Source organism: Canis lupus, chromosome 6 (genome assembly GCF_011100685.1).
Source record: "Canis lupus familiaris isolate Mischka breed German Shepherd chromosome 6, alternate assembly UU_Cfam_GSD_1.0, whole genome shotgun sequence".
Taxonomy (NCBI): domain Eukaryota; kingdom Metazoa; phylum Chordata; class Mammalia; order Carnivora; family Canidae; genus Canis; species Canis lupus.
The window spans coordinates 36,910,590-36,935,402 of record NC_049227.1 but is presented as its reverse complement, the minus strand read 5'-3'; the positions used below and the strand labels follow the sequence as shown (position 1 = coordinate 36,935,402).

General features: G+C 54.1%; 3 protein-coding genes across 8 annotated transcripts; 1 reads left to right on the top strand and 2 right to left on the bottom strand.

Moving 5' to 3' along the window:
- Positions 1-1,131: 1,131 nt before the first annotated feature.
- SEPTIN12 (septin 12) lies at positions 1,132-13,259 on the bottom strand. Of its 2 annotated transcripts, XM_038540489.1 has the most exons (10): positions 13,100-13,259; positions 12,542-12,723; positions 8,573-8,698; positions 8,397-8,478; positions 6,665-6,802; positions 6,385-6,502; positions 6,201-6,296; positions 2,519-2,615; positions 1,586-1,637; positions 1,132-1,494 (listed from the first exon to the last, which is right to left on the bottom strand). In XM_038540489.1, exons 2-10 carry the CDS (start codon positions 12,699-12,701, stop codon positions 1,290-1,292), a joined length of 1,074 nt encoding a protein of 357 aa, XP_038396417.1. In that variant the 5' UTR covers positions 12,702-12,723; positions 13,100-13,259; the 3' UTR covers positions 1,132-1,289. The 2 variants fall into 2 exon arrangements, with proteins under 2 accessions (XP_038396417.1, XP_038396418.1); XM_038540490.1 differs by lacking the exon at positions 8,573-8,698.
- SMIM22 (small integral membrane protein 22) lies at positions 13,049-19,195 on the top strand. 3 transcript variants are annotated; one of them, XM_038540495.1, is made up of 5 exons: positions 13,049-13,277; positions 13,810-14,158; positions 17,744-17,902; positions 18,010-18,095; positions 18,592-19,194. In XM_038540495.1, exons 3-5 carry the CDS (start codon positions 17,770-17,772, stop codon positions 18,742-18,744), a joined length of 372 nt encoding a protein of 123 aa, XP_038396423.1. In that variant the 5' UTR covers positions 13,049-13,277; positions 13,810-14,158; positions 17,744-17,769; the 3' UTR covers positions 18,745-19,194. The 3 variants fall into 3 exon arrangements, with proteins under 3 accessions (XP_038396423.1, XP_038396422.1, XP_038396424.1); XM_038540494.1 differs by lacking the exons at positions 13,049-13,277; positions 13,810-14,158 and adding an exon at positions 17,427-17,586 and having other exon boundaries at positions 18,592-19,195; XM_038540496.1 differs by lacking the exons at positions 13,049-13,277; positions 13,810-14,158 and adding an exon at positions 17,427-17,586 and having other exon boundaries at positions 18,242-18,735.
- On the bottom strand, positions 18,742-24,763 carry ROGDI (rogdi atypical leucine zipper). Of its 3 annotated transcripts, none has more exons than XM_038540492.1 (11): positions 24,722-24,763; positions 24,385-24,456; positions 23,593-23,681; positions 23,344-23,398; positions 22,605-22,685; positions 21,729-21,824; positions 20,440-20,538; positions 19,981-20,094; positions 19,848-19,897; positions 19,613-19,739; positions 18,742-19,322 (listed from the first exon to the last, which is right to left on the bottom strand). In XM_038540492.1, the coding sequence occupies exons 1-11, from the start codon at positions 24,746-24,748 to the stop codon at positions 19,281-19,283; spliced, it is 852 nt and encodes a 283-aa protein (XP_038396420.1). In that variant the 5' UTR covers positions 24,749-24,763; the 3' UTR covers positions 18,742-19,280. The 3 variants fall into 3 exon arrangements, with proteins under 3 accessions (XP_038396420.1, XP_038396419.1, XP_038396421.1); XM_038540491.1 differs by lacking the exon at positions 24,722-24,763 and adding an exon at positions 24,528-24,605; XM_038540493.1 differs by lacking the exons at positions 24,385-24,456; positions 24,722-24,763 and adding an exon at positions 24,031-24,186 and having other exon boundaries at positions 23,344-23,393.
- Positions 24,764-24,813: the final 50 nt, after the last annotated feature.

The window sequence follows — 24,813 nt, the reverse complement described above, 5'->3', positions numbered from 1 at the left end:
CGGGCTCCCGGTGCATGGAGCCTGCTTCTCCCTCTGCCTGTGTCTCTGCCTCTCTCTCTCTGTGACTATCATAAATAAATAAAAATTAAAAAACAAAAAACAAAAAACAAAATCAAGAGTTGGACGCTTAACCAAATGAGCCACCCAGGCACCCCCTAAGCAACGTGAATTGCTGAGCCCAAGGGTGTGTTGCAGACATCGCCAGATTGCCTGCGGCTACTATTAACTTTAGGAATGTGCTCTGTCCCTGTGCGGCAACATGCCTCTGAGATGTTGGGTGTGGATGGTATGGGTCCCCACCGCCCCCGGGGGTTCCTCAAGGCCTGTGGGCAGGTTTGTGAATTTGTAGGATAACTGGCTCTGAGGCAGGCGCTCTCGGGTTTGTGCATTTAACAGCCGTCCTGTCCAGTATGAGGCCGATATAACTCTATCCTTACTTACAAAGACCTCCCAGCCTGATAGGGACACTGGCCTGAAAACAAACCATGTCATACATATAGAGTGGGCAGTGAGTATGTCAGTCAAGGAGGGCATCGTGCAGGAGGCACCTTTTAGCTCCCGTGATGGTTAGCTTTAGGTGTCGACTTGACCAGGCCAAGGGATGACCAGGGAGCCGGCAATAATAAGACATTATTTCTGGGTGCCTCTGTGAGGGTGCCTCGGGAAGAGATCAGCATTTACTTCCGCAGACTGAGCAAAGAGGATCACCCTCCCTAATGGGGGTGGGCATCGTCCACCTGTTGAGAGCTCTAAAAGAGCAGAGAGGCAGAGGGAAGGATGCATTTCCTCTGCCTGCTTGAGCAGAGACTGCAATCTCCTCCCCGTGCTGGTCTGTGCTGGTCTGTGCTGGTCTGTGCTGGTCTGCCAGCACAGGGCAAAGAGGAATGCAGGAAGGGGAGGCACAGAGTGTGAGGAAGATAGCCGAAGATGGGGACTTTTTAAGGGTGTATGACACAGGGCCAACCCTGTGCCAGGAAGGTCGGCAGCAAGGGCAGAGCCTGATTTGAACTTGGCTCTGGTTCTGGGGCAGAACGGGCCGGTGGTCCGTGGCAGGTGCTCCCAGGTCTTCAGGACTCCCTTAGGCCTGGGGTCTCACAGTTATTGAAGAAAAGAAGCAGACTTTTATTGGAGGATAGTTCAAAGAAATCATTTATAGGATGCCTTTTGTTTTCAAAGCACAGGTTTTCAAAAAAAAGCAACGTCGAACTTTAATACATGCTCTGGTACACAGGTGTGTGCTGGGGGCTGCCAAGGACACAGGAGTCCTGAGGACCTGGGTGCCCCGATGCTCAGTACGCCTCGTCCTTGGCATCGTCCTGGGCCTGCTGGCACACCTTCAAGGACCGGGGGGTGGCCGGGCGGCCTGCGGGGGTCGGGGCCAGGTTCACCCAGCCGGGCCCCTGAGGCAGCAGGTGGCTCTCATTGAGCCTGCAGACACGGTAGTTCTCGTAGTGCACGTTGTGGGTGATGTCCTTCAGATCTTGGAGGTGAGAGCTGGATGACGAGCAGTGGTTGAGCCCCTGCTGCCACAGCAGCCCCCCTGGGGTCCCTGCATGCCCCGCCCCCAGGCTCCCTGCACCCTCACCGGATAAGCAGGTCCCTCAGGAGGGGAAACTCACAGTGTGCCATGTTCTCCACTGCAAGACAGGACACAGAGCACTGGCCCTGTCCCCCCTGCCCCGCCCCTGATGAGCACCCAGTCAGCACCCACTGCATGCTGCGCACCCTCAGGGTCCATCACAACCCTTTCCCCACAATCCCCGCTCTGATCTCACCTCGCATTCATTCATTCACTCATTCATTCATTGCTTTGTCCCCAGTGCCTGGTACAGGTGGCTCCCTACCAATAGTTGAGTCAATGATCCACTAATCATTTAGTATTGTACACTTGATAATCACTGTATTACATTATATACCATATGCACCGTGTATTTTATATTCTCTTAGTAATTATATGGATAAGTTGGGGGCTTGAGCCCTGGCTGCTCCTCCTTCACTTCCCAGTCTCCCCCTCAGCTCCCTCACGTGGCCCTGTCTCCCACCCCACTTTCTCCCACCTATCACTGTCTCATCAGCTCTATGAGGACAAGAACCTTGTCAGTCCTGCTCTCAGGAACCACATATAGTCTGCCTGGCACATAGTAGACCCACAGTAAATTCTGGTGAGTGCGTGGGGTATCTTCTGGGTGCTGGGCATTGTGCAAAGTGGTGGCCTGCCCTGTCCAAACACTTCCATGTGCAGATGTGTGTGGTTCATTCACTGCACCAAGGCGACTGGCCATGACATTCCTGTTATCATGATGCCCATTTTACTGCAAGGAAACAGGTGCAAAAAGTTGGGTAACTTGTTCGAGGCCTTCCAGCTGCAAAGAGGGACGTGATCCCAAGTCTGTTTCCTGACTGTGGGCTTGCCCACTCTGGGCCCTGTGATGGGTTCTGAGGGCGCCAAAGGCAGTAGGATGTGCCTGGATTTTCACCCCACCCTCACCTACGTTCCCTGCAAGGTCCCTGCACTAACCTTCAATGATGCCCCACTTGGTCTTCCGGCCCAGGACACACTTCCCATTCACCAGGTGCTCTCGGTCAGCCCCAACCACGGCAAAGGGGATCCGGTCCTGCAGGAGGATATGAAACAGAAGGGTTGGCCCTGCCTGGGTGGCAGGGAGAGAAGCCGCTGTGGTGGGGTGGGAGAGGCACACTGTCTTTTGTAGGGAGAGAAAGTGGTAGGAGCAGAGATCTGAAGTCGAAAGACATGGGGCGCCTGGCTGGCTCAGTTGGTGGAGTGTGTGACTCTTCATCTTGGGGTCATGAGTTTGAGCCCATGTTGGGTGTAGAGATGACTCAAAAATAATATCTTTAGGGCACCTGGGTGGCTCAGTGATTGAGCATCTGCCTTTGGCTCAGGTTGTGATCCTGGGGTCCTGGGATGGAGTCCCGCATCAGGCTCCCTGTATGGAGCCTGCTTCTCCCTCTGCCTGTGTCTCTGCTCCTCTCTCTGTGTCTCATGAATAAATAAAATCTTTTAAAAATAAAAGTAAAATCTTAAAAAAAATCAAAAGACACCAAATCTGATCAATGGCTCAATTTCCTCATCTGTAAAGTGGGAGTCAGAATAGCATACACAGGGATCCCTGGGTGGCGCAGCGGTTTAGCGCCTGCCTTTGGCCCAGGGCGCGATCCTGGAGACCCGGGATCGAATCCCACATCAGGCTCCCGGTGCATGGAGCCTGCTTCTCCCTCTGCCTGTGTCTCTGCCTCTCTCTCTCTGTGTGTGACTATCATAAAAAAATAAAAAAAAAAAAAACAGAATAGCATACACAAGGGCTTTGTAAATGTCTGGGAAGGTTACCCTGAATCACATTAATCTTATCATCTTGCTGGTGTCCCATCTCTTACCGGGGAAACAGGAACTGCTATCACCATCATCAGTTTTCTTTTTTAAATTTTTTTTTTAATTTTATTTATTTATGATAGTCACATAGAGAGAGAGAGAGAGAGAGGCAGAGACATAGGCAGAGGGAGAAGCAGGCTCCATGCACCGGGAGCCTGACGTGGGATTCGATCCGGGGTTTCCAGGATCGTGCCCTGGGCCAAAGGCAGGCGCCAAACCACTGCGCCACCCAGGGATCCCCATCATCAGTTTTCATGAGGGTTAAGAGACACAACTTTGTAACCCAGGGCTTGGCAACCTATGGCGCATGAGCCATATCGGGCCTGCGCCCGTTTTCCTGAATGTCTGTTGGCACATAGCCTGTCCATTCATTTAGCCTGTCTACACTGCTTTCGTGCTGCCACAGCAGATGGCAGGGATCATGCGGGGCTGCCTGGCCCACAGAGTCTAACACATTTACCATCCTCTGGCCATTTGAAAGAAAAAAAAAAGTTTGCTGAGCCCTGTTGCAATTTCTAGTTGTTCACTTCACTTGTGGCCAGACTTGGAGACTCACATTCCTAAACCCCAAAGTGCCACCCCGGGTCTGTATTTGTTTCTAAGAATTAATTGGTAACGAGGAACAAAGTTGATGCTAACAACAGCAGATATCTATTGTGTGCTTATTATGCATCAGCCTGTAGCAACCCCTCCATGAATGTTAGGCATCTGGATGGTTTTGAGGTGTTGGGTTGGTTTTCCTTGTAGTTCCAGTTCTGTTCCAGCTGCGGCCGGGTGGCTGCCTTCACAGGCCCCAGGACCCAAAAGCAGAAGTTGGTGAAGGTCAAGGCTCTCTGAATGTTTCACAGGAAATTCTGTTTGTTGCACCAGTGGGGACAGGAAAGAGGGAATGTGTGGAGACATTGGGTACCAGAAGGGAAGCTGGGCCTCCAAGTCCGGATGTGAGGTTTGCTCACTGCACAAAGGCGAATGGCCATGAGGCGGGGTAAGGCTGCAGCACAGGCTAGTAGGACCTACCTGCTGGGGAGGGAGTCAAGGCCTGGGGTCAACGGATGATGAATCCCAGGCCTCACCAGGATCCTTTGCAGGATACAGACAGAATGACAGTGGACGCACCTCAAGGACAGCAAGGTGGGGGCTTGGAGTTGGAATTTAGTTGATTTGGAGAAAAAGAAGACATTAGCTATTTTTTGCCTCTCTCCTGTCTTGAAACAGCTTTGTTGAGATTAAATTCACGTGCCACAAAACTCACCCTCTCAAGGGTACAGTGGCTTTAAAGGCATAGTTGAGGGGATCCCTGGGTGGCTCAGTGGTTTAACGCCTGCCTTTGGCCCAGGGCGCGATCCTGGAGTCCTGGGATCGAGTCCCACATCGGGCTCCCGGCATGGAGCCTGCTTCTCCCTCCTCCTGTATCTCTGCCAATCTCTCTCTCTCTCTCTCTATGTCTATCATGAATAAATAATCTTTTAAAAAAATAAATAAAATAAAGGCACAGTTGACAAGACTGTGCAACCATCACCACCATCTTATTCCAGAGCATTTTCTCTGCCTGGGAATGAAGCCCTACTCTCATGAGCAGTCACTCCCCATCCCCTGCACCCCCACTCCCTCACCCCGGGCCACCCACCCCCCCCACTTCTGGCAACCGCTAACCTACTTTCTGAATCTATAGGATTTGCCTATTCGGAACACTTCAGAACAGAATCATGTAATATTTATCCTTTTGTCATCTGGCTTCTTTCACTTAGCCTGATATTTTCCACGTCCATTCATGGTGGTAGCACGTTCTCATTCCTTTTGAAGGCTGAAGAATATTCCATTGCACTGATATAGCAGATAACGTTCATCCACATCGACATGTGCATCATTTCCACTCTTTGACTATTACAGATATTTCTGCCACGGACATCTGTGGACACGTTTTTGGGTAACCATAGGTTTTCCTTTCTCTGGGGAGTGGAACTTCTGCTGGGTACTCTGGTAACTTAGCGTTTAACCTTTGCAGGAACAGCCGGATTATTTTCCAAAGTGGGAGTATTTTGTTTGACACTCCCGCCAGCGGCGCTGTGCAAGTTCAACTTCTCCAGGTCCTCACCAACACGTGGGGTTGCCTGTCCTGTTGATAACAGCCATCCTAGTGGGCATGAAATGGTATCTCGTGGTTTGGATTTGTGTTTCTCTTAGGACTGGCGATAGCGAACCAACATCTTTCCACCTGCTTATTGGCCATTTGTTCAAATTCTTTCAGGGAATGTCCATTCAAAACCTTTACCCAGGGGTGCCCGGGTGGCTCTGTTGGTTAAGCATCCAACAAGTGATCCAACAGCTCAGCTCTGGGTCTCAGGGTCATGAGTTCAAGCCCTGAACTGGGCTCCACACTGGATGTGGAGCCTACATTAAACGAACAAAAATAAAAAATAAAAAACAAAACAAAAAAACAACAATCACTTTTGCCCATTTCTTTTTTTTTTTTTTGTTTTGTTTTTGTTTTTTTTTTTTTTTTGCCCATTTCTAAATTGGGTTATCCTTTGTTGTTGATTTGTAAAAGTTCTTTATATGTTCAGGATACAAGTCCCCATCAGATATATCATTGCAAGCATTTTCTCCCATTCTGTGGGGTGTCAATATGACCTATTTCTTGCTCACTTTTTAAGTTTGTGGCTATATGGAGAGTTATACCTGCTGGGAGTATGTGAACTCCCCGCCACCCCGCCCCAAGCTGTTAGATGAATCTTGAGATGGAAAGGATGAGTGGGAACAACATCACCTCAGTCCCATCAGCCTGCCCACCCCCCCCATGGCCTCCTACCCGGATTTTGCTGTTAAGGATCCGGTCATTGGTGTCCTCATCGAGGGACTTCTGTGGGTACACCTCGATGCAGTGACTCCTCAGGTTGTGCTGGATCTGGGGACGCGGGTGACCTCATCTCATCCTGGGCACTGTGCCTCCTTCTTGCCCCCACCAACCCCATCGCCCTGGGCACCCAGATCACCCTTTGCCTGAAGGTCTCTCGCTCCTCGATGGTCAGGCTGTCGGCCCGGGCTATCACAGGCACCACGTTCACGGCCCGGCACAGCCGCTGTAGGAACTCAATGTCCAAGGGCCGCAGGCTGCTCAGGCAGGGTGGCAGAGGTGGTGGTGGCAGTGGCGGCGAGTGTCTGAGCGAGGGGGTGCCAGCCGCAGCCCGCAGCCCGAGCTGGGGCCTCCTCCTCCTCCTCCCCTCCTCCCTGCCCAGGCAGGTGGCCCTCCCCCAGCTGGCCCTGCCATCTCACCAGTGCCCAGTGGGCGGCACGAAGTACACACAGCAGTGTACCCGGGTGTCGGGGATGTGGCGCTGGCGCGTGATGAGGATCTCCTCTTGCAGGTACCGCTCATACTGTTCATTGATGTAGCCTAGGATGGGGTCCCAGCTGGGGCAGCAGACGGCCGACCTCAGAACCACCCCTAGGAGCCCCGCCCCAGCCCCTTGCTGGGAAGACTAATCACCCCAGTTGGCCTGGGATGCAGGACTTCTAGTCTTGTACAACCTAAGGCCCTCGGTTACCCAAGCACCCTCCTCCTACTCCCCTGAATCATCAGAAAGGCCCCTACCATTCTCAAGCTGACCCTCAGCTTCCTTCTTCCTAAAATGGGATCAGTAAGGGTGCCTACTTTGCAGGGGTGTGGTATTAAAAGAGAAATTGTCACAGTCTGGTTCAAAGCACTGCGGGCGCTTGGCCCCATTGCCACAAGGATCTCCTGAGTCCTCTCCCTTGGTCCCTTCTTCCCCTGATGGGATATTGTCAACACAGCACCCCAAAAGAGCTTTTTAAAAATAGGAGTCAGAGCATATCCCTTTTCTGCTCAGTGGGCAGTGGCTAAAGAAAAGCCGAAGTCCTTACGTGGCACTACCAGGCCCTACATCATCCCGCTGCTTCCTGACTGCCCTCCCCTCTTCCTCTCCCTGTCGCTCACACATGGCCATCCATACCAGCCTTCTGAGAACAAACGCACCTCAGGGCCTTTGCACATTCTCCTCTGCCTTCAATACTCTCCCCTTGCATGGCTACATGGCTTATTCTCTCATTTCCTGGCAGTCTGCCCAACTGTCTCCTTATCCGGGAGGTCTTCCTTGATCTCTCCATTTAAAACTGCGATCCCCCTACAGCTCCCTACCCCTTTCGCTCTCAGAAACAGTCCCGCTTGGATGATAGAGTTTAGGCTCACGCTGTATATAGCAGATTTCTTGTGTTCATTGCCCCCCTCCCGGGACGATGTACATTTCATGTAGACAGAGATGTCCGTCTGCCTTGTTCATCGCTGTATCCCTGGCTCTGGAACAGAGCTCGCACATAGTAAGTGCTCTGTGAGGCACTGTGTGCAGGGTTGGCTTCCTGGGAACACGGGCAGAGCAGTCCCACAGGGCTCCGAGCTTAGAGGGGTCCGCACTTGGTTGAATGTTCTGTGGTGGTGGTTTTACAATTCTTAATACTTTTTGAATAAGGGTCTTCACCTTTTCGTCTCACTGGGTCCCCACAGATTATGCGGCCAGTCCTGACTGTGTGTGTGTGTGTGTGTGTGTGTGTGTGTGTGTGTGTTACTGACCACTCTCACAGGTTTTGGCTCTCACTGAGAGCCTAGAACAACTCTGCAAGATGCGTGCCATCATCCCCAAGTTACAAAGATGGAAACTGAGGCACAGAGAGCTGCCACAAGCATTTCCAGGTTACATAGCTGGAAAGTGGTCGAACCCCGTGGTGCTGACTCTGGAGTTGGGCTTCTAGTCCCTGCTATCCCGTAGCTTTTACTGAGCACCTACTACATGCCAGGCAGCAAGCGCTGACCTTTGCACATTTAACTCCCCTCAATCTTGGAGGGATGGTTGCACACACCCATTAAACAGACGAACAAACTGAAGCTCAAAGATGCCACAGCCGGGTTAGGTTGTTTCCCAGAGGCCAGGGGGGGCGGGCGCAGGGAGAGGGACAACCTTGGGCTTGACACCCCACCCCCTTGGGGACCCACCACTTGTCGTTGTTGATCTGGTCTCCAAATCCAGGTGTGTCGGTCACTGTCAGCTTGAGCTTCACGCCTTTCTCCTCGATGACTGTTGGGGGTGAGGGGGAAGCAGAGTGGGAGATATTGGCCAGGGTGAGGTGGGGTGGGGTGGGCAGGAGTGGGTGGGGGTGGAAGCCACTCACTGTGCGTCACGGAATGCAGCTTCAGTGTCTGCGGCGTGGGCGTCCCCAGGTTTGGAATGTTGGACTTCCACACCTTGGACTTGAAGAGGGTGTTCACCATTGTGGACTTGCCCAGCCCGCTCTGCCCTGGGGGTAACCAGAGGACAGCCACGGGGGTGGACATCTGAGGCCGCGCTTTTCAGGCTCTTACATCATTTTAGAAGGTGAGCAGTTTTCTAAGCATCACATACTTACAGAAGAGTGGGTCCCCCACTTTTCAGGGTCCCCCTCAGGGCTTACCCCTTCTTTTCACTGAGGCAAAATTCACACGATAAAAAATTAACCGTTAACCATTTAAAGCCAACAATTCGGGGATCCCTTGGTGGCTCAGTAGTTTAGCGCCTGCCTTTGGCCCAGGGTGTGATCCTGGAGTCCCGGGATCGAGTCCCACATCAGGCTCTCTGCATGGAGCCTGCTTCTCCCTCTGCCTGTGTGTGTGTGTCTCTCTCTCTGTGTCTCTCATGGATAAATAAATAAAATCTTAAATAAATAAATAAATAAATAAATAAATAAATAAATAAATAAATAAAATCTTTAAAAAATAAATAAAGCCGACAATTCCGTGGCGTTTAGTACAGTCGCAGTGCTGTGCACCCACCAGCTCTGTCAAGCTCCTGTTATAAAGACGACCGCAGACCCCAAATGGCATCACTTAGGCCAAGTCCTCAAACAAAGGCTTAGTTAGCATCTACCCAGCTGCAGTTCCCAGCTCCCCCAGAAACACAGTCTTAACTGTAGCTCAGGAAGTTTGGGGTCAGCACCGGTAATGTCAACTGGGCCTCTGCATCCCTCAAAGGAAGATGAGCTAATCCACCTAAGACCCTCTGCTTGTCTCCTAAGAGAAAGCAACCTTGCCTGGAACAATCTTTCCTTTTGCTAATAACTTCCTTGCCTCCTACCCCCTTATAAAAGAACTTCCATGCTGCACAACTCCTTGGACTCCTCTATTCTTGCTGGATGGGTTGCTGCCCGATTTATGAATCATGTAATAGGGCAGCCTGGGTGGCTCAGCGGTTTAGTGCCGCCTTCAGCCCAGGGCGTGGTCCTGGAGTCCCAGGATTGAGTCCCATGTCGGGTTCCCTGCATGGAGCCTGCTTCTCCCTCTGCCTCTCTCTCTCTCTCTCTCATGAATAAATAAATATTAAAAAAGAATCATGTAATAAAACCAGTTAGATCTTCGAATTTACTAGTTTGTTTTTTTTTTTTTTTTTTTTTTTTTTTTTTAATTTTTATTTATTTATGATAGTCACAGAGAGAGAGAGAGGCAGAGACACAGGCAGAGGGAGAAGCAGGCTCCATGCACCGGGAGCCTGATGTGGGATTCGATCCTGGGTCTCCAGGATCGCGCCCTGGGCCAAAGGCAGGCGCCAAACCGCTGCGCCACCCAGGGATCCCGAATTTACTAGTTTGAATTAGAAAAAAAATATTTTTATTCAGGGCTTGAACTCATGATCCTGAGATCAAGACTTGAGCCAAAAAAAAAAAAAAAAAGACTTGAGCCAAGATCAAGAGTTGGGCACCTGATTGAGCCACCCACGTGCCTCTGAATTTTGTTTTTTAACACACAAAAACATTTGCGTTGACCCCAAAAGAAACCTCACGGTCATCAGCGGTCCCTTCCCATTCTCTCTCCTAGTCACTCTATCACCCCTGGCAACCACAGATATGTTTTGTGTTTCTGTAGATTTAAATATTCAGGCCATTTCATATAAATGGAATCATGTGATATTTGTCCTTTTGCTGGGGACGCCTGGGTGGCTCAGTGGTTGAGCTCTGCCTTCGGCTCAGGGTGTGATCCCGGGCTCCTGGGATCGAGACCTACATCGGGCTCCCTGCAGGGAGCCTGCTTCTCCCTCTGCCTGTGTCTCTGCCTCTCTCTCTGTGTCTCTCATGAATAAATAAAATCTTTAAAAAACAATTTGTAAAAAAAAAATTGTCCTTTTGTGTCTGGGTGGTTCCACTTAGCGTGTTTTCAAGGTTCATTCACATTGTACCAGGCATTGGTGCCTCTTTCTTCTTCATGGCTGAGGAATGTTCCATTGTGTGAACAGACCATGCTGTGTTTATCCATTCATGCTGATGGGCAGCTAAACACATTTCACAAATTATTATTATTATTATTTTACAAATTATTATTATTATTTATTTAAAGATTTATTTATTTATTCATGATAGACATAGAGAGAGAGAGAGAGAGGCAGAGACACAGGAGGAGGGAGAAGCAGGCTTCATGCCGGGAGCCTGATGTGGGACTCGATCCCGGGACTCCAGGATTGCGCCCTGGGAAAAGGCAGGCGCTAAACTGCTGAGCCATCCAGGGATTCCCACATTTCACAAATTAAACAGCAGCCTATCAGAGATGGAACACAGAGGTCCCCCCAAGTCCACTCATGCCCCAGCTCTGTAACTATGAGCCCCCACCTCCAGGGACAGTCATTTTCCTGAATTCTGTCAGCAAGGAGTGGTTCTGCTCACCCTCATCCTAGGGAATCACACAGCACGAGCTCTCTCCTGCCTGGCTTCTCTTGCGTGACACTATGTGGTCAGATACCCAGGCTCTCTGTGGTTGTAGATGGTCCACTCTCCCTGCTGTAGGAACTTCTCAAACTCTGTGGACCACACCTGGCAGGAGGGAGTGGCCTGCCTCATAATGCAGGACACACCTTTGTGTGCGAAACTGACATCAGGGGCTGTGCTGTGCACTACGGGGTGGGAGTGGGGTCACACGTGGCTCCTGCCGTGGCTGCTACGGCAAAGCTCAATTGAGGCGTGCCATCAGTGGAAAATACAAACCAGATTTTGCACACTTGGGTGTGCCAAAGAGAAAGCAAAGTTTCTCATGGACAATTTTTTTATGTGGATGATGACGTGTCATGGTCACAATAGTATTTTGGAATATTCTGGGTTAAATACAATAAATGGTTAAAATTAATGTCTCGGGGATCCCCGGGTGGCTCAGTGGTTTAGCGCCTGCCTTCGGCCCAGGGCGTGATCCTGGAGTCCTGGGATCAAGTCCCACATCAGGCTCCCTGCATGGACCCTGCTTCTCTTCCCTCTGCCTGTGTCTCTGCCTCTCTCTGTCTGCCTCTCTCAGGAATAAATAAATAAAATCTTAAAAAAAATAAAATTAAATTAATGTCTCCTGTTCCTCTTCACTTTTTAAAAGGTGGCTCCTGGAAATTTTTATTTATTTTATTTTATTTTTTTAAATAAAGATTTCATTTATTTATTCATGAGAACACACAGAGAGAAGAGAGAGAAGCAGAGACACAGGCAGAGGGAGAAGCAGCCTCCATGCAAGGAGCCTGATTTGAGACTCCATCCGGGGTCCCCAGGATCACACCTGGGCTGCAGGCGGCACTAAACCACTGAGCCACCGGGGCTGCCCTCCCGGAAATTTTAAAAATTACGTTATATGGCTCCTGTTCTTTTTCTACTGGACAGCACCACCTCAGAATAATACTCTTTGTTGGTGCTACACACTCTGGCATCTCATGTTCTGTTGTATCTAGTTTATTTTGTGAAAAGAAAGTGTTTTGTTAAGTGAAATTAATTTTGCATCTATAAAAATGCAATTCCAGAGAAACTCCTGAACACCAGGCTCTGTGCTAAGTCCGATGAGGAGAGGAGACAGAGAGGGGTAAGGAACCCGGCCCCAAGGTCACGCAGTGGTAGGTGTTAAGGGCTGGGACCACGATCTGGGTCTGGGTGTTCACCACTTCCTGCCACAGTCTCCCCTTTTATTGCTCGGTCTGGGTTTGGCTGGGGCTTCACAGGTGATTTTTGTCTTTTAATGCCTCAGCATTTTACAGATTTTCAACTGTGACTGTTATCAGACCCACTTTACAGATGGGGAGAATGAAGTGACATGCCCAGGCCCCCAAGGTTCCATCCTCTGGTCCTTCCTGTGAGGCCCTACCCCTCACTCACCCACCACCATGATGTTGAACTCAAACCCCATCTTCATGGCCTTGATCTTCAGCTGGTCCAGCACAGCTTCGATGCCCACATAATCAAACATCTCGCAGGGTGGGGTCCTGGGGCTGGAGGGTCTTGATGAGCCGGGGGAGGACTGCCTCAGGGGATCCATGGGGCCAAGGGCACAGCAATGCCTGTCATTCAGGTGAGTGGGGAGAAGGGGGTCACTGGAGCTCTAGAGGGGGCCCCCTTGAATTCTCATCTCTGGACTCTGGCTCCTGAGCTCTGCTGCTGGGCACTGTCACAGGTTATACCCTCTGATCTACCCATCTTCCGCGGCTCAGTGTCTCGTGGGCCTTGGTGTGAGGTACCTGGAGGAGCTGCCTTTCAGGGGAGCCTGAACCCCCTCCTGAGATGCACAAGCCCACGCATCTGTTCCTCCCCACCCCCAGCCACCCATGGCCCATGCAGGATCCTTGCACCCCCCGCAGAATGTGGCCAGCCTGGCAAAACCCAGGGTCTGCACCCACGGGGACAGACAGAAAGACAGAAGCAACTTCTGTGTGGCACCTGATGGCCTTGGGTCTCTGAGGGAGCTTTGGGGGGCTGCCCTGTCCTGGCTGACGCTGTCCGTGTGGTGAGGGGGAGGCACACGCTGACAGTTAACTGAAGAATCTGAACTCCACCCCTCTCCCCTCACGGGGGCTGGGGTGGGCTCCTCTCCAGCAGGAGCTGAGGGTAGGGACAGGTAAGCTCCCCGGGGGTCCTCTCTGAACCTTAGCCTAAATCCTTACAGTGACCCTGGTCGCATGTTACAGACAAGAGCCCAGGGCCTCTGGGCAGTTCCTTTGCCCAAGGTCACCTAACTGGGCCAAGCGGGCTTTAGCCGGTCCCTCTGACTTCCAAACTCATCATATCCCTTAACCCCTCTGTGCGGAGAAGCCAACCTGTGACCCATAGCTGGAAAGCAGAACATCCGTGCATGGTCTTTGGTCCGTCCATTGCTGGTGCCACAGTTTTAAATCGCCAGCATTGAAAAATCAAAAGATTGATTTAGGACATATTTACCCCACACGTAGTCTGTGCCTAACATTGCTCTTGGGGCCCTGGGATGGTAGCTTATTTAATAATCATCCCAGTGTTACGAAGGCAGTGCCGTTACTACCTTCCGTTTACAGAGAGAGCCTGAGCCAGGTGTGCATGGTCACCTAGTGAGGAAAAGGCAGGGTGGGATCTGAGTCCACGTGCTCACCCTCTAACGCTTCTTTTCTTGTTCGCAGGAGCATCTAGATTTCCAGTGTGTCTTACAGAACGTAAGCCCTGACAATTCTGGGCCTAGCCCATGGCTGATGAGCTGCCCTCGTTAGCTGCCATGAGCTTGCCAGCTTGCCATAGTCCTCACCCCTCTCTAGTGTGTCCCTGACAAGACATTTCATATTCCACATTCTGCTTACCTAGTTCTTTCCTCACCTGTTTCCTGGCACAGAAGCCATCCTCGGTCCCAGATGTTGGCAAACATTTTCTGTGACAGCCCAGATAGTAAAGATGTTGAGCTTTGTGGGTCATAACATCTCTATTGCCCCTTACCGTCCAGCCCTGCTGTCCTAGCGGGAAAGCAGCCACAGACAGGTAAGGGGTGTGGCTGTGTGTCTGTAAAAATTATTCACCAAAGCAGAAGGTGGCTTGCTGCCCCTGCTCTGCCCACTGGAACCCACTAAGTGCGCCCCAACCCACTCACCTCCACCCTCCTGAGCCCTGAACTAGCCTTCTGTCCCTCTCTACCCATGCCCTGCTTTCCTCCCCCTCAGCTCCTGCACATTTGATAACAGAGGCTCAAACTTTACCTCCAAGACTTGAAGCTGGGAGTGGGGCTGCCCTGGAACATGCTTCCATTCCCAAAAAGAAATCTCTCAAGCCACGAGTCCACAGCTCTTGAGGGATATAGGAGTCTGGGCTCCTCATCAATGCAGATGAGAATGTGTTGACTAGGGACACAGGGTAACTGGGTGACGGGCATTAATGAAGGCACATGATGCGACGAGCACTGGGTGTTATGAGACTGATGAATCACTGAGCTCTACCTCTGAAACCAGTAATATACGGTATGTTAATTAGTTGAATTTAAATTAAAAAAAAAAAAAAAAAGCAAAAGGGAACGTTATGCATGGATGACCAGACAGTATTGGTGATTTGTGGACTGGCCTTAGGCTGAAGGAGATTCGTCCCCTGGAAATGTCCCCTAAGAAAAAATAAGCCTCTCTGAGGAGAAAACACCCCCCCAACACACACCGCCCCCAAGGCCATTGCATGTGAGTGGCGATAGGATTTTGAACAATTGGGGAAGAAAAGAAAAAAAAAAAGCAAGCCTCAGTGGGTGGCCACTAGCATTGCAAGCGGGATGATGATCAGGTTTGCAGAAATCAGGGGTCATCTGCAAGGTGCTCTTGGCCCATGTTGATTGGGAAAAGCCCAGGGTAAAGTGATCTAAGCAGTGCAAGCATGGCAGGTGAGCCCAAATGTATACACAGAAGGCTGGAGGCAATCCTACCCACAAACTGGGTGAGTGATACATGGCCAGCCAGTGCATGTTTCTAGAACACCTCATTGGGCCAAGGAAGTGCTTATATGAATTATTCCATTCAGTCTGCCCTGAGAAGGGGCATACTATGTATACACCCATTTTACAGAAGAGGATACTGAGGCACAGAGGGTCAGGGATTGTGCCCCAAGGTCACACACTGGTGGGTGTTCAGGGCTGGGAGCAGGATCTGAGTCTCAGGGGTCTGACCCACCTGAAATACGCCTGGCCATGGCCTCCCCATCATTGCTCTGCTTGGGTTTGAGGGCTCTAATGGTGGTTTTTGTGTTTTAGGGGCTTGGAATTTCCCAGATTTTCTTTAATGAAGTTTCGCCTCCCCCTCCCCACCAGGGGAAAGTCTTACTTTCATAATGGGAATGAAAAACAAGAAACAAGGCACCCAGGGGTCTGGACAGAAAGGCTGAGAGTCAGCAGGGAGAGGAGCAGACTGAGGGCCTCCTGCCCACTCAGCCAGGCCAAGTGGTGGGGGATGGGGCCACGGTTGAGAACCCCATCCCTCTTTTTAAAACATTTTTTAAATTATTTTTTTTAAAAAATATTTTATTTATTCATGAGAGACACAGAGACAGAGAGAGAGAGAGAGAGAGAGAGAGGCAGAGACACAGGCAGAGGGAGGAGCAGGCTCCATGCCGGGAGCCTGATGTGGGACTCGATCCCGGAACTCCAGTATCCCGCCTTGGGCCAAAGGCAGGTGCTCAACCACTGAGCCACCCAGGTGTCCCCACGTGTAACTTTTATTTTATTTTATTTTATTTTATTTATTTTTTTTTTAAAGTTTTTTTTTTTTTTTAATTTTTATTTATTTATGATAGTCACAGAGAGAGAGAGGCAGAGACACAGGCAGAGGGAGAAGCAGGCTCCATGCACCGGGAGCCCGACGTGGGATTCGATCCCGGGTCTCCAGGATCGCGCCCTGGGCCAAAGGCAGGCGCTAAACCGCTGCGCCACCCAGGGATCCCCCCCACATGTAACTTTTAAAGGAACTACCCGACTGCTCTCCACAGTGGTGGGATCCCCATTTTTGCAATAACACTCTAGTTGTTTCGAAACTACCCTGCCTCTGCAACGGGGATCTGAGATCTTGGAATGGGACGGAGGGATTGTAAGGTATGAGAAGGGGACCCAGGACAGGAGACCCTACAATATGGTGGTCAAGGGCTCTGGGATCTGAATACCTGGGTCCCAGTTCCGGCTTCTCTGGCCACTCTGGGTACAGTTGGCAGCATCATGGCCCCGCAAAGATGTTTTCATCCAAATCCCTGGAACCTTGAGCAAATATGTTACCTTATGCTGCAAAAGGACTTTGCGGATGTCACTAAGGATTCTGATGGCGAGATCATCCTGTGGGCCAATGTAATCACAGGGGTCCTTTTAAGAGAGGACATGAGGATGGAAGCAGAGACTGGAATGAATAAAGGAATGTGTGTGGCCACAAGAAGCTAGAAAAGGCAAGAAATGGATTGTCCCCTAGAGCCTTCAGAAGGAACACAGCCCCACCAACCTGTTTTACCCTCTGACCTCCAGGACCCTAAGACAATAAATTTGGATTAAGTCACTATGTGTGGGGTAGTATGTTGCAGCAGCAGCAATAGGAAAGGAGTACATTAGGTGTGTGACTTGGGTTGATTGCCAAACTTCTGAAGGCTGTACTTTTCATACCGGGAAGTGGGAAGAACAGTAATAGTCACATGAGGGTTACTGCAAGGACAAGTCCGGTAAAGCACGTCTAGTGTTTGGTGCGGGGCCTAACACTAGCTGATTGGTTCTCCCCGGCTAGACCACAAGCACAGGAAATTGTGTCCACCTAGTTTCTGGCCAACCTCAAGTGCTGAGCAGTCTCTGGCCCTGGTGGGCCTGGACGCATCTATGTCAAGGGGAGAGTGAGAACTGCCCTTCCGGTCAGGGTCGGGGCCCCAGGCCCCAGGTTCCGGGGGTAGGGGTAGAGGAAGAGCTCGTTTGAGAGGATAACCATTTTGTCCTAAGGATTATGGTGAGGATTAGAATATGGAAAACAAGGATGCCAAAGACTCCTAGTATCTCCCCACTTGGCCAGGATGGGGAGGTGGAATGGAAACCACGTACCCCTCCCCACCCTCCCTCCAGTCTTCACTCATGAAGTCCACAGCACCCCAGTGCACACTGTGTTCCAGGCTGCTTGGTTTGGTCTATTGAGAAAAAAGTGAAAAATCCCCAAATAAGAGGCTTTCGGGTCCGTGGCTACCTCCCTAGGTCACACAGCACCTGCTGGTGTTGGGAGGTTGTAAGCACACCTACTAGGGCACAGGCCCCGCCCTCTGGAGTCCGCCATTCCCCCCCCCCCCCCACCGTGGGAAGGGTGGGACTGGTTGCCAAGGAGCAAGGGCCTCGGGTGGCAACTATCACGAATCAGGAAGCAGGAAGTAGTTGGTGTTCTCAGGACCTGGGACCTGCCTGACTGGGGGAGCTCCGCGGCTGGGGGGTGAGGCCTCTGGGGGGGAGCGGGAGGAGACAGGGTAGGGGCCGAGGGGCGGTGTGGGAGAGAGCAGGGGCAGGGCAGGGGCTGGCCTGCGGGAGGCCTGGATGTGGCCCAGCCCTAGAGAACAGGGTTCTGAGGTACCCCTGGGGGGCCGGGGCAGGTGGCGTCCAGAGGCCTGGAGCTGAGATGGATTTGGCGGAAGACCTGGGGAAGGAGCTGGAGACCACAGCCCAGGAAGTGCTGGGAAAACTGAGGAGCCATACGCTGTTCCAGTCCAAGTGGGACACCGCTGCCCTCATCATCTTCCTCATCTTCCTTGGTGAGTGTGGCCTCGGCCTCTGGCCCCCGTCAGCCTCCTGTCCTAGACCTGGCTGAGGGCCATACCTGGACACCTGTCCCACCTCCGAACACCTGTTCCACCTCCAGGCACCGTGTTGCTCTTTCTGCTGCTTGTTTGTATCCACTGTTGCTGCTATAGCTGCTGCAGCCGCCGTGTCTCCAGACCCCAGAAGGTGAGCTCCAAGCAAGTGAGCCCCACTGGCCCCCCCAGGCTGGGCGGGCGCCAGGGGCGGCCTGGAACTGCACTGGGGAGAGGAGGGTGCCGGGGCTCCCGCGGAGAGGGGCTGGTGGGGCACACACCAGCATGCCTCTCTTGCAGGTACACCCCAGGGGAGTGGATAACTTGGCCCTGGAGCCTTAACACAGCGAGCCCCCAGCCCCCCTGCCTGTGGGTCCTGCTGGGCAGCAGTGACAACGCCTCGTTTGCCCAGAGCCGGAGTCTGCAGTGTGTTCTGAGCTTCCCGGCCAGGGGCGGGCAGTGTGGGCACTCCCTGCTTTATCCAGATGCCCACCTGCTCCCTCACAGCTCTCGGCCAGCAGGACTGTTCCCAGACCCCAAGTAACCTGCTCCAGGTCACACAGCAGCTGCTGACAGGAGGGGAAGCTGGGCCCCATCCAAGTCAGGGACCGGAACCCCCAGGCTGAAACCTCATCCCCCTGTCCACTCAGCTCCTTGGCAGCCTGGAGGACCCCTCGAAAGGTGGCACGGTGAGGCCAGGGCCTCAGTCATTGGGTATCCCACCAGCTGCCAACTATCAGGGATCCCCAGCCTGGACCCCACTCACTCAGAAGGACGGACAGACAGACAGACGCTCCAGGTAAAGTCAGATGATCTTTATTTCCTGGAGGCCTTGTCGGGGACACGGAGCAAATAAATGCGAGGGCGCCACAGCTCATGGTGGGCGGTTTCCATCTGCCCTCCTGGCTCACAGCTTAGGGCCACCATCCCCTCCTCACCCTCCACGGGCTGCCTCTCATCATCTTGGGGCAGCTCAGAAGGCAGAAAAAGGATGGGGAAGGAGAGCCCTGGGCCTGGCCCCACCCTGGGTCCAAAGGTTGCCACTGTGCAAGGAAGGCAGGGTTTGGAATGTGGGCCACCTCTGGGCTCTGCCTCCCTGACCGCCCACCTTCCTGACCCCCCGCTCCCACCCCTGCAAAATGAAAAGCAAGCCAGCGTCCCTGTCTTTCAGCGTTTCCAGTGTTCATTTCCATTTGTGCAAATGTGATGGACAGGATGGGATAAAGAGGGAAATAAATAGTCCATGCTGCCCGGTTCTGGCTCTGGCCAACATTCCTGGGGGGACAGGGGAGGGAGACAAGGGCCATTTCCCTGGGGGTCAGGCTCTTGGGTGTTCTGCTCAGAAAGGCCTGTAGCTCCAGTAGCTGGAGAACACAGAGATCTGGGGGAAGGAGAGAGGTGGGGGGACATGGTGAGTGGCGGTACTAGGGGGCTCAGCCCCTGCTGTACCCTGTAACCCAGGTGAGACTTCAAGATCATTCAAGGGCACTATGTCACGGAAAGGGCATGGTGTGCATGAAGAGCACAATGGACCTTAAGATTTTGGGTGCTTCGGAGGTATGACAAGAGCCCTTGGAATCCCTCCGAAACAAAAAGGCTTAGTAGCCTGCTACCTGGCTGGCCCAACCTGTCTGAGAGGCCCACCCCGACCCTGCAGTCCCCACGGCCCACCTTATCCTTGAGTTGCTGGCAGAGCTGCAGGGAGACAGTGAAGAAGACTAGGGCGTCGTTGAGCCATGGGATCACACACTCCACCTTGTGCACGTGGCTCACCTCCAGACGCTGGGAGCCCCATTCACTGGGGGGAGAAGGAGGGTCCCTGGGGGTGGCCCGACCAGCCTGGCCCCCCAGCCCCCAAGATGCAGAAGGTTGTGGTGGGCGGGGTTCTCCAGGGCAACATACTTACAACATGGCCCCAGGGCTGTGGAGCACGGCGCCTCCAGCTGGGCGGAAGTTCTAAGCAGAAGAGACCAGACTGGGTCAGGCCGAAGAGGCTGCAAGGCACTTGGGGGTGGGGGGGCAAGTGGGGTCCCCCTCACCTTGGTGGAATTGGGCTGCAGGGCGTGCAGCTGGTACACGGTGAGGCAGAGCTTGTTGAGGTTGATGTAGACGTTGACAAGCAGGTCGGAGGGCAGGGCAGGGGCAAACATCCGCTGGGGACAAGGCAGGATGAGGGCCAGGCAGTCACAGCTTCCCCAGTACCACCTAGGGAACCCCATCCCCGGCCCCTGGACTGGAGCTTCCAGACTCTTCCCAGGTGCCCCGAGTAGCTTCCTATACCAGGCTTGGGAACCACTGACCCAGACCAAGGGTCTTTGGGGGATGCAAGATGGAAGCCAAGGACCTTATCCTAGAGAACTGCATAGACCTAGGAACTCCGATTGACAACAGTTTGGGGTTTCCAGGACCCCATCGTACCCATGTCCCTCCCAGGGGCAAGCTGGGCTCCTCAGTGGGAAGTTCCTCTCCTGGAGCAGGGGCTGCCCTAAGGTACTCACCGTGAGGCCACTGGCAGCGATCTCAGGCAGAGTAAGGGTGGCTGGGGTGGTGAGGCGGTTGCGGGCTCTGGTCAGCTGCAGCATCACAGCATCCATCAGCTGTGGGGAGGGGGCCGGTCACAGGTGCTGCGAGGGCAGCCCCCACGTCCCGCACCAGGGAGTGACAAAGTCACGGTGGCTCCCAGCTCCTGCCCTTGGTGATAACAGTCTTGAGGCCTGAATTTCCCCAGTGTGGGACTTGTTAAAGTTGCAGATATTTGGGCTCCAGCTGCAGGGGCAGGGCAGGACATCTGCACCGTTGACCCTCCATCCAGGAGGTTTTATTGCATGGGATCCTGGGTGCTGGTCCAATGGGGAATGGAAGATCCCTGGAGTTAGTCTCAAGGGCATGAGAGCTTTGTGGATGAGGGTGCAGGCAAAGAAGGAGCCAGGAAAGGCTTCCTGGAGAAGACGATGGGATGGCTAAGTTGAGGTCTTAAGGTGGACACTAGCCCTATTTTCACAGGTGAAGCTCCAAAGAGATAAGGTCACATGGCTAGTAGACAGTGGAACCATTTGAAACTCTTCTTTTACCACGGACCAACGCTCTGGCTTAGACTCCGTAGAGCCCCAATTTTCACTGATTCCAGTTGTTGCCATGGGGATGGGGGTGACCAGGAAAGGGGAGGTGTGGGGGCTGCACTCCCTACACCCAGTTGTACACCCTACAACTGGTCACAGTTCTGGGGGGGACCTTAGTCCACCTGGTTCTAAGTTTTCATATGAAGACCCAGAGGTCCAAAGAGGGTAGGTGAGTCACCTGAAGATACCTAGCAAGTCAGGGACAGAGCTAAAACATGAATTTGGGGCACATAAGCTCAGCTCTTCCCACCACACCCCGTGAATTCACTTTGCTAATTACAAGGGTTTCTCTATGGCCAGTAGTACTACTAGCAGCTGTTGTTCACTGAGCATTTGTCAGCAGCTACCTCACCTGCATCGTCACATCTGATAGTCACTACACCAAGGTCCCCTTTTATAGGTGAGGAGGCACAGTTGGGCTAAGCCAGTGACCTGAAATTGCACAGCTTACAGTGGAAGCCTTGAGATCAGAACCCAGGTCTGAGTCTGGAACCTGGGCTGTGAATCATCTGACTGTGGCTGGATGGACATGCGTACACTGAGGGGTGATAGGTCGATCATCAGCTGTATCTGAGGATGTAGGGGCAGAGCTCTCCAGGGGCCTGGTCTGGGGTCAGGGCCGGGGGTGGGGGGTGGGGTGTGCCCCCCTGTCCCCTCCAGCAGCTCACCTTGAGGACCTCTGCTCCTGTCCTGAACTGGTAGCTTTCATCCCGGTTGGCAAGGAGGTACATAGCCTGGCTTACGTGGTTCCTGGCATCCTGGATCTGAAAACAGTGCCCACCGAGAGGTCAGCGGGTGGGGCCTCAGGAAGATGAGATGCCAACGTCAGAGCAGCCACGGTCTCCGGTGCTCTAGAGGTCAGGCCGTCACCTGAGGGGCCATCCTCCTTGGAGGCGTGGGTTGGCTACCGCCTGCCTGACCCATCCCTACCAGCTATCAGCTCTGGGCCCTCCAAAAGCCAGGCCCTGACTGGGTGCTAAACATAACAGCACAGACCGTGACAGGCTTGCCGTTACACAGCTCACCTTCTAAAAGAGAACAGATGGCAGCAGAGTAAAGGCACAAGATAACACCACACTGAGTGACTTGCACAAAGAGGGTGAGTCTGCAGGACGGTGTGTGTGTGGGGGCTCTTTTCACCCAAGTGATGAGAAAAGCAGGGAGAGAGGGCTCCAAGGCAAAGGCCCTGGGGCAAAGACCAGCTGGTCCAGCGAGGGGGGAAGGGGCAGGTTTCAACCACACAGGAGTGGATAGGGAGCATGGATGTGGCCCCCAGGAGCCACTAGAAGCCCCAGGAGGCTCTGGGAAGGGGACAAGGACCCCCATGGTTCCTATGGGGGTCCAGGGGCCTACAGACAGGATAGGTTTTCCACCTCCCACAAGCCGCAGCACTCCCTGCCCCAGCTCTGCTGCTAGGAAACAGCCTCCCAGGCTTGCTGCGGCCTGAAATCCCCCAGGGCTGCCCTGGGAGGCCTCTGTGCTGCTCGGGCCTGCCCCTGCCTGCCCTTGTGGCTTGAGCCTTGGCCGGGGAAGGGCCCAATTACCTGCTGCAGCTTCCACTGCTTGTCCTCTCGGAAGGCAAAGTGCAGCAACTGGTTGTTCCGCGGGATCTTCAGGTTCACGTCCTGACGGGCAAGAGTGTATAAGCGGAAGGACACCCTCCTGCTTTCGGCCACCCCAAGCCTTGAAGCAGGGGGCAGAGACGGGTGTGTGTGCTCAGGTCCTGGCCATTCCAGGGGGCAGGAGATCTGGCCATTTGGGGTGTGCACAGGGAGGTCAGGAAACAGGAACTCAGGCTCCAGAGAAACCACAAAGAAATGAAAGGGAAAAGAGAAAGGGAAGGTGGCCTCAGCCGGGGGGAGGTGTGACTGTGGGCAGACAGGACCCATGGGTCCAGGCCAATGGACTGGAAGAGAGGCACCTTCCCCCACATCTTGGCGCCTGGCACGGACGGGAGCTCAGATGTTGGCGGATTCCACTTTGAATTGGGGCCAGCCTAATCCAGCCATTGCCCACGCTTCACTGGGCCCAGACTCAGGGCCGGGCTGTGTGCAAAGCATCCTCCTTCCTGTCCCTCTCATTGAAGCCACACGCCAATTCCATGAGGAGGTTTGGTGGGGTGGGTTGTTATTTTACAAATGAGGAAACTGAGGCCCGGAGAAGTCAAGATCCTGCCCAGGGTCACAGAGCCAACTGGTGGCAGAGCTCAGCAGGAGGCCCCCATACTCTTCCCCCCTGGATCCTCCAGCAGCAGGGAAAGGGAAAGAGGGCTGGGGGACTCACCGCCTGGCTCAGCGCGTCCCCTTGCAGAGTCAGCACGCCCTTCACCTGGTCTGTGCTGCAACACGCGGGGGTCAGAGCACTGCTTGTGGCCGCCTTCTGCCACCACCTAGCCCTCCCCGCAGGCTGCCCCTGGCTGTCACAGGATGGCCCAGCCGGTCCCACAGCACATGTGCACCCTCTGGATGTTGGGCCTCTCCTGGAGGGCATCCCAGGTGTCACCCCTCTCGTTTCTGCTCAGCCCTGGCTCACCTACAGCTGCCAAGGATGAAGTTCTCCTGCTTGGCAGGCCCCTCGGTGGCGGTACCAGAGCTCGGCAGAGTGAAGCGTAGAGAGGCCTCCTGCAGGGACAGAGGGGAGTAGGGTAAAGTTCACCCAAGCCGGCTCACCACCCACCCCTTCCAGAAGCCCCGTTCCTGGGTTGGCCAGGGGAAAGAACAAGGTGGGCTAGTTTCACCCGAACACCCTATCCAAGCCTCCGGGGCACCTTCCCTGTTTCCCCAGCCCCTCCCCCGCCACCTGAGTTTCAGGTCCTACCAGAGCGGATAGCTGTTCCTTCCACATTCCCTGAACACCCACCTCCTGCCCAACTCAGGGACATAGGACAGAGGTGGCCCCCTGGCTGGGGAGCAGAGTCAGGGAACGACGCTAGTCGTGGCAACCTGAAGTTCTGGCCATAACAGGCAATACCTGGGCATTTCTAGGAGTTGGCTTATCCTCACCACAGCCCCGTGAGGCCGGTACTGTGATCTCGTTCTTGCGAAAGGGAGGCCCCAAGAGATTGGGTAAGATGCTGGAGACCTTGCGACCACAGCTCCAAAGGAGGCCTTCCTCGACCCCGACCGCGACCCCGACCCCGACCGCCCGGCCCGGGGCTCATTCCGCTCCCCCCTCCCACCGCAAACGCAGCTGCTTGTGGTTAGGTGGGCAACTACGCAGCGGGGCCCGACCGGCCGCCGGGTGCCCGGGGCAGGGCCTGCTGTGCCCGCTGCGCGTCGCGGCCCCGGCCGGCGCTCGGGGGCGGGGGGCGGGGGGGGGTCTTACCTTGAGGATGTCCTGCAGCTGCCTGAGCACCGCGTGCACCTCGTCGTGCAGCAGCCAGCGGAACTCCTCCTCCTGCGGGGACAGCCCGGCCGTCAGCCGCCCGCCGCCCCCCGGAGCCCCCGCCGCCCGCCCGCGCGCCTCACCAGCACCGCCCGCTCTGCCGCCGTCGCTGCCATCGCCGCCGCCATCCCCGCCGCCCGCCGCCCGCCCGAGGCGGGGTCCGCCGGCCGTGAGTGCGCCCGCGGCGTCCGGGCCCAGCCCCTCCCCCGCCGCCGACCGGCCGAGCGGCCGCCCAGGGTCAAGCTGCCTGCGGCGTGGGGCCGTCGCCGCCACCCGCCTCCGAGCTGTGCGAGGGGCGCCGCATCCACCTCAGCTCTCCGACGCGGGCGGCGGCCGCTTGTCCCGCCCCTCCCTGGCTCTGATAGGGCG